Source organism: Diaphorina citri, unplaced genomic scaffold (assembly GCF_000475195.1).
Source record: "Diaphorina citri unplaced genomic scaffold, Diaci psyllid genome assembly version 1.1 scaffold646, whole genome shotgun sequence".
In the NCBI taxonomy this organism is placed as follows: Eukaryota; Metazoa; Arthropoda; class Insecta; order Hemiptera; family Psyllidae; genus Diaphorina; species Diaphorina citri.
This window is the reverse complement of record NW_007378079.1, coordinates 63,767-83,602: the sequence shown is the minus strand read 5'-3', so window position 1 is coordinate 83,602 and position 19,836 is coordinate 63,767. Positions and strand designations below refer to the sequence as shown.

Below are 19,836 nucleotides of genomic sequence, written 5' to 3'. Positions count from 1 at the left end.
GCTTAGTGATAGTGGTTCAGTGATATAAGAGCGGGGTTTACCAAATCAAAATTGAGATCAATCGAGGATTGAGTTATATTTAATACCAACTTACCTAGTTCCACCCAGAATTGAAGCCAACTCCGACTTCGTAAAACGCGGTTTCATTGTTTAACTCACCTAAAAAAGGTCGACAAGGGCCTTTGGAGACCAATTCATAGAAGTTGATAAATATGTTCACGAAATCGGACAAAAAGTTCGACAGTTGTGGCGAAGTAGAGCATTTAATTAAGAAGCCGATCGTGACCGAATTCTAATGAGAAAATCTCGTTTGTATGCGGAACTTATTTGCCAGATTTCATCGAAATCAGTGGAAGAGTTATCTCAGTTGTGGTAAGGCGGACAGATTTTCAACACAACCATACAAACTAAAAGAAAAAAAAATCGTCAAATTAAAATTAAGAATTCACTTCTTTCGTAAGAACCATTCCACCTGTCACCTGCTCTGGGAAACAACTTCCTATAAAACCGGTTGTTACCCTTCTCCCTCGACCACCCTGTATACACGAAACCAGTTCTCCATCCATAGATTGAAAGAGGAGAAGTTAGAGGTGGGGGTACACTTTTTCTTTCTACCTGTCCTCACATGGCTATATGGAGAGAGCGGGGTATCCTGTTATACGAGAACTAGTCGAAGCTTACAGCAAATAGAAAAAGAAATGTAAAATCTGGTGTCGAAATCACACGGCTTTCTATTACATGATTGAACATGGAACTAAAAGATGAAATAGAACTAAAAGAAAAGAAGAAGAAAAAAATACATTTCTTTCGATTAAAATTTTCTGCCAAAATTTGAAAATTTGTAGCATTTTCTGTCAAAAAGCGAAATTTTGTAGCAATTTCAAATATTAATCAGTGTAGTGTAGTAATCCACCACATAAATGGGGGATCAACTCCCATGGATACTTTATGTATTTCGAAAATGCCACAGTACAGGTAGGCTCTTTATTCTTTTGATGTAATAGAAAGTACAAAAAGTTAGAAGCTGAAGCTAAAACAAGAATACCAAGACCACAACTTGTTGCAATCATGATACTTGAAACTTATTTATAAACACTTGACTCTTTTTATAGAACTTTGACGTCACTGTATTACTGCTGAAGTTTCAAGTGACGGAGGTTTACCCACCATTTGGCAACAAGCTATCCGGTAAAACCTCCATTTGGCGACAAGCTACCTGCCTCCTCACATGAACCTCACCCGGCCTGAGTTGGGGCGGGAAAAGTAAGCAGTACCCGATTGCCCAGATAGTCACCCATCCAGATACCAATCACGCACAACGTTGCGTTACCTTCGCCACCGCTGGGTATAAGGCCAGCCACTCACCATCAGTACCTCATATCATCAAAGTACAGGTGGTAGAGAACGCCTAAGGCGTTAACCTCGCCTAGTGGTTGCCTTCCACTCAAGAGTCTATTATTATTATTATTATTATTATTAAGGATGGTATATCTTTCTTCGATTTCGGGACGATAAAGTGGATTTCACATCTAGACTGCAACTTGTAGTATTCGGCAGTTTCCATGTTGAGGGTTACATAGTCTTATGGGCCTGTTCACACTTAAACTTAATGTGAAGACCTCAGATCTTATCTGCCCAAGACCTCAGAAGCTACAGTTCGCTCTATCTTCTTTTTCTTCGCCTTTTGCCGTGTACAGATGGTTTCGGCGTTTTTTCGTCAGCCTCTCAATCTGCCCCAACTAGGGTGACTGCTTTTGGGCTGACATTTAATATTGGCTACAAATTTTACAATGGGATGCCCCTCGCACTCAACCTTTGCTATTTCTTTAGCAAGGGAAATTCAGGCTGGTATACTCCCTGTTTAAAGTCCCCCCGCCAGACTAAGCTGGTCTACTCCATGTTTAAGGTCCCCCTCTATCCGTTATCAAACGTCTTAAAAAGGGTTCGTTCTCGGAACAATAAGACCTCTGTAGAAGAATTCACAACATCTCGTGTGCTAACCTTATAATCAGCCAACAATAGGTTACGTGCCTACACCAGAAAATAACTGACACTGACAACTACCACGCGTTTAGCGACAATACCTATTGAATGAAAAATAAAATAATGACACAATGTTGTGAACCTACTGCCAAATCAAAGAATTCCCATTCATCCGAGATTCCTCGAACCCACGACCCCTGGATCACGACACCGTGACCTCTACCTTCCGATATATTATCTGTCTCACAATTTGAACATTCCAATCCAACCAATCACGGGGACCGGTTCGGTTTCTTCTCCTTTTTTTAAAAATAAACAAAAGTTACTGGGTGACCTCAATCGGTAACCTCGCTTAGTGATAGTGGTTCAGTGATATAAGAGCGGGGTTTACCAAATCACTCTAGTTATAAATAAACGAATTCGCGAGTGTTTTTACTAGCCCTAATCTTTTACGAACCCGTTCACGCCCACGTATACGTAACAATATGTGGTTTCGTTTTCAGATGATTTCGGACTGAAAATCCTCGGCGTAGAACCTCACATCTACAAATATTTCATGAGAAAGAATGCAGTGCCAGAGGGAGAACCAATAGCCGAGGATAAGGAAAATGATGACCAGATGAAAGATATTCTTACCAAACAACCAGGTAAGTACATTATAACTTGTATGTCAGCTCCCATGGCGTAGTGATCACTGCGCTGGCCTTGCACGTGGGAGACCCGGGTTCGATTCCCGGCGGGGTCAAGAAATTTGTATCATACAAATGATTGATTCCGTGACTGGATGTTGCGGGGCCCACTCAGCCTCGTGAGGAAAATGAGTAGCCTATGACATAGTATGACATGTAAATGCGCATAGCGACCGGTGCCAGCATGGTAGGTAAACATTGGATGTTAGGATTATTGAGATATTGGAAAAAATCCTACAATGCTTCAGTGAGCACCAAAGTTGTGATATAATAACACAAAGAAACTGCATTTTTTTATTTTACATTATAACTTGTCTTTCGATCTGTGCTAAGTCGATGTTTACTTAATGCCAGACACTCACCCTCAGACCGTCCGACAGATCTTCAGACCTAAGTCTGGCAGATCGTCTGAAAGACCTAAGTCTGGCAGACCGTCTGAAAGACCTGGGTCTGGCAGACCGTCTGAAAGACCTGGGTCTGGCAGACCGTCTGAAAGACCCAGGTCTGGCAGACCGTCTGAAAGACCTGGGTCTGTGGATTTTTCTACCACTCACCTTCCGACGGTCCGAACTAACATCGCCCGGGGTGTGATTCGGGGTTAAACCTATGAACTAATCCGTCATCGCGCGAGTATTGTGTTCTTGAAATATTTCAATGAAAAATGGGTGATCTTGGACATGGAAAGTAAATAATGAAAAATGATTGAAGAGGTTAAACCTATGAACTAATCCGTCATCCCGCGAGTATTGTGTTCTTGAAATATTTCAATGAAAAATTGGTGATCTTGGACACGGCAAGTAAGCAATGAAAAATGATTGAAGAGGTCCAATCCTTAGCATTTAGTTGCTGGGTCAACACGAGAACACCAGAAAGTAATTCGTCAAAATATTGCAATCGTATAACGAGTACATTTTTTACTTTCTATTACTACAGTTTAGCGGCTATACTGTAATGAAAGTATTGCAATCGGTCCAAATTTTCAAAATCGGGAAATGGGTGGAAATATCCGTTTTGGGGTCCCCTGATAATGAAAGTATTGCAATCGGTCCAAATTTTCAAAATCGGGAAATGGTTGGAAATATCCGTTTTGGGATCCCCTGATGTCAAAAAAGTGATTTTTATCGGTCCAAATGTTCAAAATCGGGAAATGGAAATATCCGTTTTGGGATCCCCTGATGTCAAAAAAGTGATTTTTAGCCCATGGTCTGTACGTATGTATGTGTGTACCACAGGTTTAAATGGGAAAATTGGAAAAGGTGGTATACAAAATATCTCAACGGTTTGTCCTATTCCTATAGCGATGAAATTTGGTATGCTATCCCGGTATGGTTCAAGGACGCGACTGTAACAATTTGGTAAAAATCGGACAGTCACTCATCCAGATATCAACCAAAGTCAATGTTGCTTCAAACTTCGGACTTAGAAAAATTTTCAAAAAAAAAAAATCAATTTTTTTCATACTTTATATGATTCCTTATCACAATGGGAGCATTTTAAGATAGGAAATTTTTGGTCGAAAATTGGCCGCCGTAGGCGGTCGATTTTGGACTTAGAAAAATTTTCAAAAAAAAAGTTCAATTTTTGGACACTTTTTAATGATCCCTCATCACACGGGGAGTATTTTAAGATAGGAAATTTTTGGTCAAAAATTGTCCGCCGTAGGCGGTCGATTTTGGACCTTGGAAAAATCATTGAAAAAAAAAAAAAAAAATAGGGTCACGGAAGCCCAATCAAAGGACTGGGTTAAGGAACTCTAGAACTCTAGATCAGGGGAAACCCCCCATAATAGAGTTCTTCCACCTTAATTAGTGGCAAACTATCACTGATTTTTTTCTCAGTGTTTTTCATTTTTTTTTTTTTTTTTTTTTAAATACGTATTCCGCAAATGTAATAGAAAGTCGTGTGATGTTCACACCAGATTTTTTGTTGTCAATTTTTGGGCTAAGCATGCCTTAAATGAATTCAAATGGTACTATTATGTGTTCTGTGCTTCCTTTGTTTTAGAATTGTTGCACCAAGTTTCGTGTATTTTGTAAGTTATTCAACTTGATAAATTATTGTGATCTCTTCATTGTTTCAGAATTGCAAAAGCTGCGCGTGTTACCGCCGATTTCCGAATTCGAAGAGATCGACATATCCAAAGCCTTACTGGCGACAGGTCGCATTCAATACCCGAAGGTGGCGCGCAAATCCAAACTAGATGAACTATTGGCGCGCCGCATGCACCTCAAACTGGTCGAAGAGCGAACCCTGGCTCAGAAGTCGGTGAGTACTAACCGTGACGATTTGTTCTTTAGATGGTTTTATCCCCCCCTGGAGGAAGAAAAGAGGAAAAATTGTCCTCCATATTATATCGATCGGAACACTTTTTTCGCCAGAACCAACAGTTTTCAACTTATTTGCAAAAAAACTAATTAAAAAAAAAACTCATGAAAAATGACACTTACGCCCTTATAGTTCAGCTGTCGGCAAAGATATCCTTTGGTACTTTTGACCCCTTTTTCAGGACACTACTTCCGACCTCTCGGGCAAAAAAATTCGGACTACGTTATTTTTGTCCGCCAAACCTTAATCTCTGGACTCCGTTTCCTGGACTAAAAAAGAGAGATAATAATAATCGGATTTCACAATTTCTCCCTTTAACTTTGCTTATTTCAGATCACCAACCAGACGCCCGGGGACCTCAAGAGCGCTGATGAAATCAGCAAGGAAATCGCCACGAACCGGGTTCTTATGACTGCCATCGGGCGGAAAATCGCCATCATCAAGCAGCAGTTCACCGACCTGTCCCGGTATCATCAGCAGTATAAATGCTACTCGCGCGAGTGTAGCTCCAGCATTAGTAGAAACGCCACCCTGTCCTCCTGCTACTCTTATGAATGTCGCAAGGTAAAGTAGAAATTGATCAAGGATTAGCTATTTTAATCAATGTGACAATGTGAATCAATGTGAATTCTCAATTATTTAGCCTTAATATGGTATCTTAAGGCTAAATAATTGAGAAATCACATTGATTGATCTCAGGTACCATAAGCGTTGTACAAAACAATACAGCTATTTTAAGCTTTGAGGATTTCCAATAGATGTCGACTGAACCGTCCACACTGCCTCGGCAACATAGATTCACCTCGTCGATTGACGGCCGGTCGACTATGTTTGGACATATCTTTATCATTAAAATTTTGAATGGAAAGCTCCAACTGGTTGGGCTTTACAGAAAAAAACTAAGTCTCATTTTACTATGCCCCTCTGTGATTTTCTACTCTTTAGGCGTAATGGTGCCACCTCACTTGCTGCCACAGGTCACTTTTATGTATTTCCAATGGTTATCTGAAAGAGGGCCTCTGAGTGAAATTTTGCCTTTTTTTTATTAAAGAATTCCAAGAATGAAAAAGTCTGTCTCTCACGTAAAGGGATAGGTTTTAATGCATGGTTTTCTGTGGGTCAACACCATGGCATATGTTTTGGCAGTCAGGGTGTTGAAGTTCCAAGAATGAAAAAGTCTGTCTCTCATGTAAAGGGATAGGTTTTAATGCATGGTTTTCTGTGGGTAAACACCATGGCATATGTTTTGGCAGTCAGGGTGTTGAAGTTGAAAATTCATATTTCCTTGGCGAAAGCGCCACAGAGGCAGATAATGAAATACGGCTCTACAGAGACTGATGATTCTAATTATTAAATCCTTTGCTCACTTCACAGAGATCGAAGCTGGGTCGGGAACTCGTCTCCCTCCTGAGCAAAGCGGACGTTATTCGCAAGTCCATGAACAGTAGCAGCAGCAGCGGTAGTACCACCACCACGGCATCCGCTTCCACCCAACCTGCCGACCACAAGTACTCCACACTGCGGAATGTGCTGGAGTCTAAGGCGGCGCCCCAGGGCAAGTTACCATGGCAACAGGAGAGTGGCGGTCCAGTTTTGCCGCCTACTGGAGCGGCACTTGATCTCAAAGGAATGGTGCCTTCTGTTTCGTCTCGAGGTAAGCTTTATTTATTATTAGTTTTAGTAGTGTACTGGAGTCTAAGGCGGCGCCCCAGGGCAAGTTACCATGGCAACAGAAGAGTGGCGGTCCAGTTTTGCCGCCTACTGGAGCGGCACTTGATCTCAAAGGAAACCTTCTATTATTTCGGTGCCACAGGGCGAGTTGAAAAGAAAGATTTGATGTTGACAGAGGGAACTGAAACTGCTGAGGTCTTATCGTCCCGAAAGCGAAGAGAGAAACAAGACAGGATAGGAGAAACCAGAAGTTCCGAGAACGAATCTTGTCTGTGTAAGGTAAAATCCGCCCCGGGTGGGAATCGAACCCGCAGACCTATCGCTTACAAGGCAGACGCCCCTATTTTCCGAGCTAATTAGGCTGGCATGGAACGAAATTTGTGACAATTCTTTCTTTCTACGATCTCGCATTTTGTATAACACTTACTTTACGTGTTCAATGTCACCAACATTTGCCGTCAGATTGATTCCTACCAGTACTGAGCAAGTTGTATTGCTTTTGAATCTGCGTCAATCAAGTCTTCATGAGTGCAACTGGTTGGCAGACCCGGAGTTGTGACAATGAACTCATACAACTTTTTCTTTTTCTTCTTCTTTCCTCACAGTTGGAGTCCCATCACCGCCCCTGCTGAAGAACGTCCGCCCTTCAGATTCCTCTTCCCTCGTGAGCAAACTAGACGCCACCCTCAGTACAACCAGCGACGTTAAACCGGTCGGCTTAACGGGCGAGCTTAAACCAAATAGTGACGTTAAACCGGACACCACACCCTCCGATGTCAAACCAAATACAAGCGATGTTAAACCAAACACTGAAGTTAAGAACGAGCTTAAACCTGTTAACCCATCGAATAGTGAAGTGGACCTTGCAACAGGTGTTACTAGTGCAACAGGTGTTACTAGTGCAACAGGTGTTACGAGTGTAACAGGTGACGTGAAGCCAGAACCTAGTGATACAGATGAGAAACCAGATGTTAGCACGTTGGATGTGATTGGAGTTACCACGGGAGGGAAGAAGGAAGATGTGTCGGCACTTGTGAAAGGTAAAGTCCATTCATTATTCCGTAATGTAAAAAAAAAAGATGTGTGTCATTGCCGAAATTTGTCGAAAAAAAATTGATTTTATTTCGTAGCAATGAAACAATTGCTACATTCGTGTGGACTTTGTCGTAGCATGCCCATCCCATAGCATGTCTCTCATCAGATTGGGCGATAAGAGACACAATACTTCCCATGAAGGTGCTGGGTCAACACGAGAACACCAGAAAGTAACCCGTTGAAATATTTGTAATCAAATTACTAGCTCACATTTTTGTGAATGGTGGGCGTCGAACCCTTCAACATCGTAAACAAATGGAAACAAGTGTGTAATCGAATAATTAGATTCCCCGCCTTACTGTTTACCAGGCAAGAGCGTTAACCGTCACACCAAGGCAGGTTATAGACCTAAGATTAGATGGTTTTATCCCCCCCTGGAGGAAGAAAAGAGGAAAAATTGTCCTCCATATTATATCGATCGGAACACTTTTTTCGCCAGAACCAAAACTAATTAGGGTTAGGTGGTAGAGAACGCCTAAGGCGTTAACCTCGCCTAGTGGTTGCCTTCCACTCAAGAGTCTATTATTATTATTATTATTACCTCTGTCGAAGAATTCACAACATCTCGTGTGCTAACCTTATAATCAGCCAACAATAGGTTACGTGCCTACACCAGAAAATAACTGTCAGTGTGTTGACACTGACAACTACCACGCGTTTAGCGACAATACCCATTGAATGAAAAATATAATGACACAATGTTGTGAACCTACTGCCAAATTAAAGAATTCCCATTCATCCGAGATTCCTCGAACCCACGACCCCTGGATCACGACACCGTGACCTCTACCATCCGATATATTATCTGTCTCACAATTTGAACATTCCAAACCAACCAATCACGGGGACCGGTTCGGTTTCTTCTCCTTTTTTTAAAAAATAAACAAAAGTTACTGGGTGACCTCAATCGGTAACCAAACCACTTGGACCTTACTTAGTGATAGTGGTTCAGTGATATAAGAGCGGGGTTTACCAAATCAAAATTGAGATCAATCGAGGATTGAGTTATATTTAATACCAACTTACCTAGTTCCACCCAGAATTGAAGCCAACTCCGACTTCGTAAAACGTGGTTTCATTGTATAACTCACCTAAAACAGGTCGACAAGGGCCTTTGGAGACCAATTCATGAAAGTTGATAAATATGTTCACGAAATCGGACAAAAAGTTCGACAGTTGTGGCGAAGTAGAGCATTTAATTAAGAAGCCGATCGTGACCGAATTCTAATGAGAAAATCTCGTTTGTGTGCGGAACTTATTTGCCAGATTTCATCGAAATCAGTGGAAGAGTTTTCTCAGGTTGTGGTAAGGCGGACAGATTTTCAACACAACCATACAAACTAAAAGAAAAAAAAATCGTCAAATTAAAATTAAGAATTCACTTCTTTCGTAAGAACCATTCCACCTGTCACCTCTGCTCTGGACCAAGTCACTTCTGACTCTTTATAGAGATACTTCGGGTTATAGCCAAGCCACTCTTGACTCTTATTGAGAGGTTATAGAGTTGGGACCAGAGAGAACTTTCTAAATACCATGGGGACTGTACCTGAAGACTAGAGAAGACATAATAGACTGTTAAGTGGAAGATAACCACTAATTTGAATATTTAAAATTAAATGAATATATTTAAATGTTCTAGGCAACTTGTCTCGATGGTGAATGGCTGGCCTAAGCCATTCACCATCGAGTAGACCTGACAGGCGGACCTTTTCAGCCGTACCTGTCAGGTCTACCTGATAGTGAGTGGCTGGCCTAACCTGCTTGTATACTAGTCGATCGACCCTGGCTAAAAACACATCCCAAACTATAAACTTTTTATTATTTCCTCCAAAATCCTTCAAGCTTGTTCTGACTTCAATTTCTTGAATTCTCATTTAAAGTTGCAGGAATCCCATTTAAAGTCACAATGGGAACTTAAAGGGGCAATCCACAGGAAAACAGATCCAGACCTGCACCGCTGGTTATATGGTTTCCAATTTTCTCCATACGTTGGATTGGAGAAAATTCACCTTTTCCTGGAGAAAAGACTTTTCAATCTCATTCTGGTTGGATAGATAAAATCAACGATAAATAACCAATAGACTGCAGGAGGAAAGGGACTTTTCAGTCTCGTTCTGGCAGGATAAACAAGGTATATTCTATTCTAATTTCTCACTTTTCTCCCGTCTCAGGTATGGGGTTACCCGTGTTCCCGGCCCGCGTTCAACACCTGCTGGCTGTATCGCACCATCAACTTCAAGACGGTCCAGGCCGCTGCGCAACAGGTGCGCATCCTATGGGCGTGTCTGCGCTGGGAGGACATGCACGCCAAGCCGCAGAGTCTGGACGGCAAGACGCAGACGACGACGGATACGGAAATCGTCACCACGGAGATACTCAAGCAGCGCCACGTGGGGCAGTTTTTGGAGACCACCCAGTATTTGATACGAAAGGTAAGAACTGAAAAGTAGGTCTGAAATTTTAAGCAAAAGCATGAGTGCTGCATTTTTCAAACTTAAAAAGTATTTGATACGAAAGGTAAGAACTGAAAAGTAGGTCTGAAATTTTAAGCAAAAGCATGAGTGCTGCATTTTTCAAACTTAAAATGAAAATAGAGCCAAAATTTAACTAATTTACCTACCCATCCTGCTGTAATTTCAATTGAATTATTTATTAAAAGAATCGCCCTTAATTGACACCTCTTTTTCGGTGCTGAATTCATCTGATATTTCAATTTTATATTGTACTTATGAGGGGTATCTTATATTATAAGAACAAGATCCATTCACATTTCACACACTGATCGCTCTATCTCGAGAACCACAACACCTAGAAAGCTGAAATTTGGTAGGAATATTCCTTTTATGGTCTAGGTGTGCAATAAGAAAGGATTTTGCGAAAATCTAAACCGATCCTGAGATAGGTATGATCAATTTTTCATCGCTAAAATCTCCATAAGAAATACACAGAGTACAGAGACTGCGGGAGAGAAAACTTTTCCTCGCTCCCCTAATATTTGAGTTTCGTTTATGTTTTTAGTTTGACAACTATGCAGCTAATAGGGAGCGCGCAGCGCGACCGTATTTTTTATTATTTTCTACAAGTTCGGCCATGCCTTTTCTACAAGTTAGGCCATGCCTCGGGATGAACTAGCGGGATTCCGGAGCGAAGCGACGGAATTCAGCTAGTCTTATATTATAAAAACGAGATCCATTCATAGTTCACATTTCATAGTTCACACACTGATCGCTCTATCTCGAGAACCACAACACCTACAAAGCTGAAATTTGGTAGGAATATTCCTTTTATGGTCTAGATGTGCAATAAGAAAGGATTTTGCGAAAATCTAAACCGATCCTGAGATAGGTATGATCAATTTTTCATCGCTAAAATCTCCATAAGAAATACACAGAAAGCAGAGTCTGCGGGAGAGAAAACTTTTCCTCGCTCGCCTAATATTGAGTTTCGTTTATGTTTTTAGTTTGATAAAAATACAAGTTCGGCCATGCCTTTTCCACAAGCTTGGCCATGCCTCGGGATGAACTAGCGGGATTCCGGAGCGAAGCGACGGAATTCAGCTAGTATAATTTAGCTAGGTTTTCCTACGTTTAATATTTTCTCACGCTTTTAGTTTTCATTTCTATAAAACTCAGGGACGATATTAGATTTCAGGGGCGAAGCCAAGGGAGCGCGAAGCGCGACCTCATGCTCACCCCGCGAAGCTCCCGGGAGCGCGCAGCGCGATCGTTAACAAGGGACCTCAAAGCGCGACCCCATGCACACCCCGCGAAGCCCCCGGAAGTGCGCAGCGCGACCGTAAACAAGGGAGCGCAAAGCGCGACCCCATGCACAACCCCGTGAAGCTCTAGTGATGGGTCGTGGGTAAATACCCACTGGGTGGGTAAATAAAAATTGGGTATTTACCCGGGTATTTATCCACCCCCCGGATGGGTGAATACCCGGGTATTTAAAAAAAAAGAAGAAAAATAAACAAAAAACATCGTCAATTGATTTTTTTTTTTTTTAATTTCCCGGGCAAAATTCGACTGAGGAACTTAAGAGCCCAAAATTGAAAATACCCGGGTATTTATAAAAATTGGGTATTTACCCCAAAAATAAGTACCCGGGTATTTACCCATCACTATGCCAGCATACTCAATGAAGCTCATGCAGGGCCCAATAATAATGCTTGTTTAAACTGCTCGAATAGGACTGAAAAGTCCCTTCACTCCAGCAGTAGGCTACTACTAAATTATTATTGTGGTCAAATTATTTGAGGATAAAATTGGCTGGGATTGAACGCACGACCTGACCATGTGGTCAAGTCGCTCGCATCGTAATCAGAAGGACGTGGGCTCAATTCTAGCCAAGCTATGGATGGAGTTTTAGCCTTTTCTTCAAGAATTTCGTGGTCTTGTGGGTATCACACTAAGCTTGCACGCCGGAGATCCTGGGTTCAATTTCCAAGTTTTGAAAAGGCTCTGCTTTACCACAAATATTCATGATTTGATTGATTGATTGATTGATTGATTGATTTGTTGTCTAGGTTACTGAGGAGTGGATTGACGAATCCAAGCTCGACCTATGGGAGATCAAACTGTACGGGGAACGAATGGAGAGGCAGGCATTGTTACCAAAGCTGAGGTCAGCCACTCAGAGCGCAGCAGCCTCCCCGGGCGTCAAGAGCGAGAACAAGGCCCCGCCCTCCACACCAGGGGAGGAGAAACTGGGTGAGAACCGGAATCGAACCGTAGGTAAGTAACTTAGTGCTGCTGATTCCTGGAAATTATCCCGTAAATCAGGGTTTATACGCGACCTGGAAAACCTGGGAAAAGTCATGGAATCTGAAAATCGGTCAAAAAGTCATGGAATAGTCATGGAAAATCGTGAAAATTTAAAGAAAACTTGGAAAAGTCATGGAATATGCCACCCGGTCAAAAATTGAAAATGTTCAAATTAAATATCGAGTTTTTCCGAAAAACGGCCTGCAGCGCATTCCCCTTCATATTCCTTGACGTTCTGCATATTGCATATTTTATTTAAATGAAGGAGTAATCTTACTGATTTTTAAGCATCTCCGCCCCCTAATTTTGTGGAAAACTCATGGAAATTTTCTGGAAAAGTCATGGAATTTCATTCCGGGGAAAAGCGTATAAACCCTGTAAATTTATGTTGGTTATTGATGGTTTTGAACCCGGGACCTTCTGTATGGTAAGTAAGCGCTTTACCAATTTACCTTTGGGCTAACCATGGGACCGTTTGCCAAAGCTTAGATAATGATGACAGATGTTAGGGTGCGAAGTCCTAGGGTGGTAGACAATGACGTAAGCTTTAACCCCACCCTCGATCAATCTTTGTTTCTGTTTACTTGTCATGTTTGTAAAATTGTAAATAAAGTTACTTGAAATGTTCAGTAATAAGTCCTCTTTTTTTACTTTTTCATATAGCATTTGAATTTATGAAGTGCTAATTCTTTCCTTTTCCTTCATCAGGGGAAGACACCAAAGAAAAACTGGAAAACACCATCAAACAGCAACGTCAATATCTCGCCCAGCACCAACAGCAAGCCAACAACGGCAAGCTGGGCCAGCAAGCCAACACCAAGCTCGGCCAACAGGCTTCCAACGGGAAGCTGGTTCAAGCCAGCAACGGGAAGTTGGTCCAGGCCAGCAATGGGAAGTTGGTCCAGGCCAGCAATGGGAAGTTGATACCAGTGCCGCATCAAATATCGACTGGTCTGCCGTTGAATAACAAGACAAACGTGCATAATGTGTATGCGAAGCAGAACAATAGCCAACAGCAGCCGGCAGTGATTAAGATTGTGCAGAAAACTATACGTAAGTTTTTTGTATAAGATAATGACTTACATTGTTGTTATCTAATGCTTGAAAGATTGACTAGTATGTCATTTTTCTCCTTGCGTCCCAATATTTGGATACTATGTTGTCGTTGTTCGATAGGTTTTGGCAGACTATAGTGTGATCCGCGTTCAATATTTTCATTTATAATGACTTTTTGAACATGTTTTTAAGTCCTACAAAGATGTGTAGTTAATTCATAATTTAGATTTTTTTTTTAGAATGGAAATGAGAAAAAAATGCTCCTTTACAATAATACTACAATACTTACACAAACTGTTAAGTGGATTCCGTATCAACGAATTGAATGAATGATGTAAAATCACATGTTTGATGGTTTGTTTGTTTGACTTCAGCGGTGAGCGGCTCTCCACAACAGAAACAAGTTCCCATCACGAAGACATCACTATCCTCTATCCTGGGTGCCAATGCGGATACCCCACGCCGTATCATTATGACCAAAGGTAAGACCAGCCATGATACTTATCGTTTCCTTGGACGTCTTTTTAAGAGGTTTGATAGAGGGAACAGTAACTGCTCGGTCTTATCGTCCTGAAATTGAAGAGAGAAGGAAGACAGGCCAGCCGTTCCGAGAACGAACGTCATCCGTTCAGGATAAAATCCACCCCGGGCGGGAATGGTATCCGCGGCCTGACGTTTACAAGGCAGACGCGCTACCAACCAAGCTAATTAGGATGGCTTTCTAGGGTTTAAGGCGGTCTCTTCCTGATCCCTAATGTACCGGGTTTGGAATTTCTAATTTCCAGGGTTTGGTATTGGGAAGAAAACTTCCACAAAAGCTCGTGTTGTCGTCCTCGAGATACTGTCTTTTTGTATGGAAACATTTTTGGATTATTTTGTCCCATTCTGTCTCGAATTTTTTTGCAAATGTATGTTTTCTTGTTTGTATTACAGGGAGTGATGGTAAGCCACGCATCATCACCGCGGCTCCGAACACAACCACCCTCAAACCTGCCGCCCCCACTCCGAACCTGATCAACAATACAACCCCCGGACTACAACAAATAGCGCCTACTCCTCAACAAATAGCGCCCAGTCCCCAGCAGATCGTGCCTAATCCCCAGCAGATAGCGCCGAGTCCTCAACAAATAGCACCTAGTCCTCTGAAAGAAACTACTCAGTCTCCGCAGACCCAGCAAAGAGTTCAACTCCATAGGGGACCAGGAGTCTGTTACATCCACCATTTATAACAATATCCCTGAGAACGCACCCAGAATGTTCCGGAAAACTTGGTAAGACTCGTTCCATCTTGGTTTTTCTAAACAAAAATTTAATATCTTTCAACCAACTTGTTTAAAACATACCTGTGACAGAAGGGCTGCTAATTCCAAAGCCAACTCTTTTGTCAGCGGAAATCTCCCCAGTACAACTTGCTGATTGGTTTGATAGCACAACAGTAGTCTTTCTCGATCAGTCTCTTTTTTACTTAAACTTCTAAAATACAGTCTATTCTTATAAATAAATTGAACACAGCGGTTGTTCTCGAACTTCCCGGTGCCTTTCTCCCGAAGGGCAGTTTCCCATTTTGAAATGACGTCGCATAGCTGAAACAGATCAAAATGGTCAGTTTTCTCTTAATTTTGACATCCACTAGCCAAAGCCAAACGTCAGCCTAAAGTGCCTAAACAATCATCCTAGTTAGGGCTGATTGAGAGGCTGACGAAAATTCCGACCCCGTCTGTAGGCGAAGAAAAAGAAGAAAATTGTTGCTTCCAAAGAATATACCATGACGTAAATTTTGAGCTGTAAAGGTCATATTTTATTATAATTGTAGCCATATTTTTACATTCCTACATGGCTATATTTTAAATAAATTATAAGTTGACAGGATACTTACCTTTAGTTTGACTTACCTTTAGTTCTGGCTCTAGATAGTGCTCCAAATTCTTATCGATTGGATCATCACTGAACAAAGCAAACCCGGAAACATTTGAATCTCGACAGTCAATTTCAGAGTTCAATGTTTGCAGGAATTCTTCGATGGTTGTCGATCCGTCAAAGCCGGTCACCTGTAAAAAGCAATAACTTCTTTTAGTTTCTCTCTATAGATTATAATTTCTGAGCTTTTTTTCCAAGATTCAAAAGTACTCGCCTATCACTTGTACCAGCTCTTAGATCTTCTTACACTACTAGCCAAAATTTTCTTCGTTTTGTTATTATTTTTACAAATACCTTTGGGAAGTTTAATTAGAAGAAGAATAAACCACCAACCTGATATGCTCCATTCAGCAAATGTACCGGTATTGAGTGTGGTAACGAATGGTGGTAAGGATTCTTCAATAGAATTGACAACACTTCCATTCTCGAAGGCTTTACTTCTCTTCCGCCATTCTTGATCGTTCGTTCCAATGCTCTCTCACAATACGCGGCATACTTGCCACATTCAGTCCTGGAAAGTAGAATAGATTAGAACATACCTTGTTTATCCTGCCCGAATAGGACTGAAAAGTCCCTTTACCCCAGCAGTCTAAACAAGATCTCGTATATTTGATGGGTTAAAGAATAATACATACAACTAACAGTTAAGTAAAAAGACCTTGCTTAACTAGAAAAAAAAGTAGTGCAGGAATCAACCGTTTATTAATAATTTTTACCCATTTGCAACTGCTCCATTGGGAATCTAACCCGCGATTTAGCTTACAAGGCGCCTGCCTCCAAGCTGGACTAGGCACTAGGCAGGCTACACTCTATCTCTCTATTTAAGAGTAAGGGGCAGGACATATTGTTTTTCACCTTTTACCCCTTGTTCAACATGATTTTTTGACATTTCACAGGTAAACTGATAGTGAAAGGTCTGATGCCAGGTCAGCAAATAGTACAAATGCCCGATGGCAAACTGCATGTGTTCAATTCATCCGGTGTTGTACAACAACAACAACAAACGTCAGTGCCACAACAACAACAACAACAACAACAACAGATATCAACAACGCCTACAACGCCAGTATCAGGTAATGAATTGGCAATAATGCAGCCCCTTTCTTTTCGATCACCACTGTACAAGTGTTATATTACTGGACTTGGACTCCAAGTCAAGTGAAGACATAGTATATTCAATCCCACCTCTAGTTATAATGCTACTTGACAAAGTATTCCGTTTGAAAAATAGTGTTACCGCCCAGCCAAGCTGCGCAGCCCACCCAACCCCCACCCCCCAGTCCAGTGTCCGGTCTGACTAGAGAACAGGAAGCGCATCTGCTGCGCGGTCAACCCCCGGGTACCATTATCAAGTGTATTACTGCGCAGGTAAGTGAACTTCGCACGTACATTTATTTTGTACTTCGCAATGGTTGTGACGTAATAGTACAGAAGAAAAACTTTGAAAAGCCTTTGAAAATACAGAAGTAAGAAACACAGGCCTCTTTAAAATATTCGTGGTGACGTAAAATAATCGCACAATGCGGCGTGCAAAGTGTGAACTTGCCAGCCTTGTTAGTTTGGTTTTGGTTGGTAGCGCGTCAGCTTTGTAAGCGCTAGGTCGCGGGTTCGATTTCCGCCCGGGGTGGAATTTCTCCTGATTCGATAATGTTCGTTCTTGGAACGGCTGGCTTACTATATTTTTCTTCTGGTGTATTGTATTTTAGGTGATACAAAGCGCAGAAGGACCTCGCATTGTACTGCAAGGAATCCAGGGCTCTGATTTCACCGCGTCTCAGCTAGCTGCAGTACAAACCCAAGTCAAACAACAACTACTCAAAGGTAAACTATAACCAGCACCATCACTTCAAGAATAGAATAGACATCTGGCTAGGTAACTTTAAACAGGGAGTAGACCAGCTTAGTCTGGCTGGGGTCTTTAAACAGGGAGTAGACCAGCTTGGTCTGGCTGGGGTCTTTAAACAGGGAGTAGACCAGCTTAGTCTGGCCGGGGGACTTTAAACAAGGACTAAACCAGCTTGAATTTCCCTTGGTAAAGAAATAGCAAAGGTTGAGTGCGAAGGGCATCCACTCGTAAAATTTGTAGCCAAAACCAAATGTCAGCCCAAAGCAATCACCCTAGTTAGGGCTGATTGAGAGACTGACGAAAAACGCCGACCCCGTCTGTACACGGTAAAAGGTGAAGAAACAGGATGATAATAATAATAAGAAGGGACCTTTTTTTTTAAGTCCTTTGGTGGATTTCACCAAATTTCTTTTTACCCCCTAACAGCCTGTTAGTATAACAGCCCTGTTAACCCTATGCAAATCAAATGGAACTTAACAGGCTGTTAGCGTAACAGGCCTTCTAAGGACTGAAAAAATAATGGTGAAATGCTCAATCACTATTCAGGGTGGCCCACTGATTTACAACCCCTCTATCCACAGCGCAAGCCTCATCCGGTAACCAGGGTGTCCTCGGACCCACCCGGATCTACCTGGCCGTACAACCCTCCAGCAAGTCCCAACGCACCACCCTGCCCTCTCCCATCAAGCCCACCCAACCCCCACCCCCCATGTATAGGCCACCTACCACTACCACCCAGGAAACTAGTGTCATTAGACAGGTGGTGGGGAATGTGACCAGTGTGCAGCAGCCCCCCGTACAACGATCTCAACAGGTAAGAGAAGGGGTCGGGTTCGATGCCCAAAATCCGACATCAAAAAAATTGAACTTGTTGAAGGTCCCGGGTTCAAATACCACCATTGAAAAAAAAAAATTCAACTGTAATAATAATGTTCGTTTTTCAATTGTAATAATAATTAAAATTTCTGGTGTTCTCGTGTTGACCTAGCACCTAAATATGAAGTATTGTGTCAGTTTTTAGAGAAATGAGGTAGGTACAAATATGTTGGCTCAGTATACAGAATAACCAGCCAAGTTAGCTTGGTTGGTAGCGCGTCTGCCTTGTAAGGGATAGGCCGTGGGTTCGATTCCCGCCCGGGGCGGATTTTATCCTGATGGGATAATGTTCGTTCTCTGAACGGTTGGGTTTCTCGTATCCTGTCTTCCTTCTCTCTTCGATTTCGGGACGATAAAACCTTAGCAGTTACAGGTCCCTCTGTCAAACCTCTTGTGGTGATTTTGTTCGCGGATTTGGCGATTTTGTTCGCGGATTTGGCGATTATGGTCGCGGATTTGGCGATTTTGTTCGCGGATTTTGCCATTATGTTCGCGGATTTGGCAATTATGTTCGCGGATTCGCGTCCCGAATCGACATTTTGGATATTTGGCAAGCCTACTCTTACGTCACGTGAGCTCACTTGATGTGAGTTCAGTATGTTTCTACATTTAAAGTTTCACTGTTTCACACATCACAAGAGAACTCCTAAATAGAAAACCGAAACAAAAGCTGTTTTGTACCTATAGCTACCTAGTCATGAAATTGTAATTGCTTCATACCGACTTCCTAATTACACCGACAGCTTTTTTACGTAAATTTTCAGCTTATCGTTTTTCTCGGTACAAAGTGAAAAGCGGCTGAAGAACTAATTTGTATTCCTTTTCTCAGGCGTCTCATATGCTAGTAACAGGTGAAACTGGGAAGTAATTTGGAAAAGTATACACATTTAGGTGATAATGCATTAGTGCGAGAGGGCGTGTATGGTGTTACAGAGAGGGTAGAAAGGGAGGCAGGGGTAATGAGAAGGAGGAGAAAGAAGAAATGGAGGACGAGGAAGAAGGAGGAGGTGGTGGTAGATGTTAGTGGAGGTGCAGGGATAACGAAGATAGGGAGGAGAAGGAGATGAAGAAGAAGGAAAAGAAGGAGGAATAACGTAAAAAAATAGTGGTTGGGTGGAAAATCTCCTTCAGAAGAACCCTGCCCCTTCAAAAGATCGGAAGAGACAGTAAATGAGAGCGAGACCGATGACTATGCCCCAAAACACGCAGCACAAATGACTGCGAGGGAATTCCATGGGTAAAAGATGTAATGTGTTACTGCATTGGAGTTTCCATCGTTTTGTCGACATGTTTACACTAGGAACCTATCTGTAAACCCCAATGACTTTGTCCATGTCTGTCCACCCGTGGATTGTCTAAGCCTGACGCATTTATGGATAAATGGTTACAACGGAACCTGCACCATAATAAAAAGGAATTATTGTTTTAAGAGGAGGAGAGGAGAAGAAAGAAGAGATAGAAGGGAGGGAGATGAACAAAAGAAAAAAAAAAAAAAAAAAAAAAAGACTTTCTCCAAAACTGTCTTCCTTGACATTGACGAATACCAGAATAGCAGCTATATCTCTCTTCTTCTGTCCTATCCGTGTGGGTCAAAAAAAAAAAAAAAAAAAAAAAA

At 41.9% G+C, this 19,836-nt stretch overlaps 1 protein-coding gene across 1 annotated transcript in view; it reads left to right on the top strand.

Moving 5' to 3' along the window:
- Positions 1-19,836, top strand: part of LOC103510809 (nucleosome-remodeling factor subunit NURF301) — a 45,154-nt gene that overhangs the window by 13,542 nt on the left and 11,776 nt on the right. Inside the window, exons 4-14 of the mRNA XM_026824768.1 lie at positions 4,791-4,937; positions 5,331-5,561; positions 6,372-6,651; positions 7,274-7,708; positions 9,158-9,234; positions 9,935-10,195; positions 12,289-12,496; positions 13,235-13,579; positions 13,957-14,064; positions 14,516-14,788; positions 16,396-16,572. Of these exons, the coding sequence (XP_026680569.1) occupies positions 4,791-4,937; positions 5,331-5,561; positions 6,372-6,651; positions 7,274-7,708; positions 9,158-9,234; positions 9,935-10,195; positions 12,289-12,496; positions 13,235-13,579; positions 13,957-14,064; positions 14,516-14,788; positions 16,396-16,572 (2,542 nt within the window). The remainder of the gene's footprint in view (positions 1-4,790; positions 4,938-5,330; positions 5,562-6,371; positions 6,652-7,273; positions 7,709-9,157; positions 9,235-9,934; positions 10,196-12,288; positions 12,497-13,234; positions 13,580-13,956; positions 14,065-14,515; positions 14,789-16,395; positions 16,573-19,836) is intronic.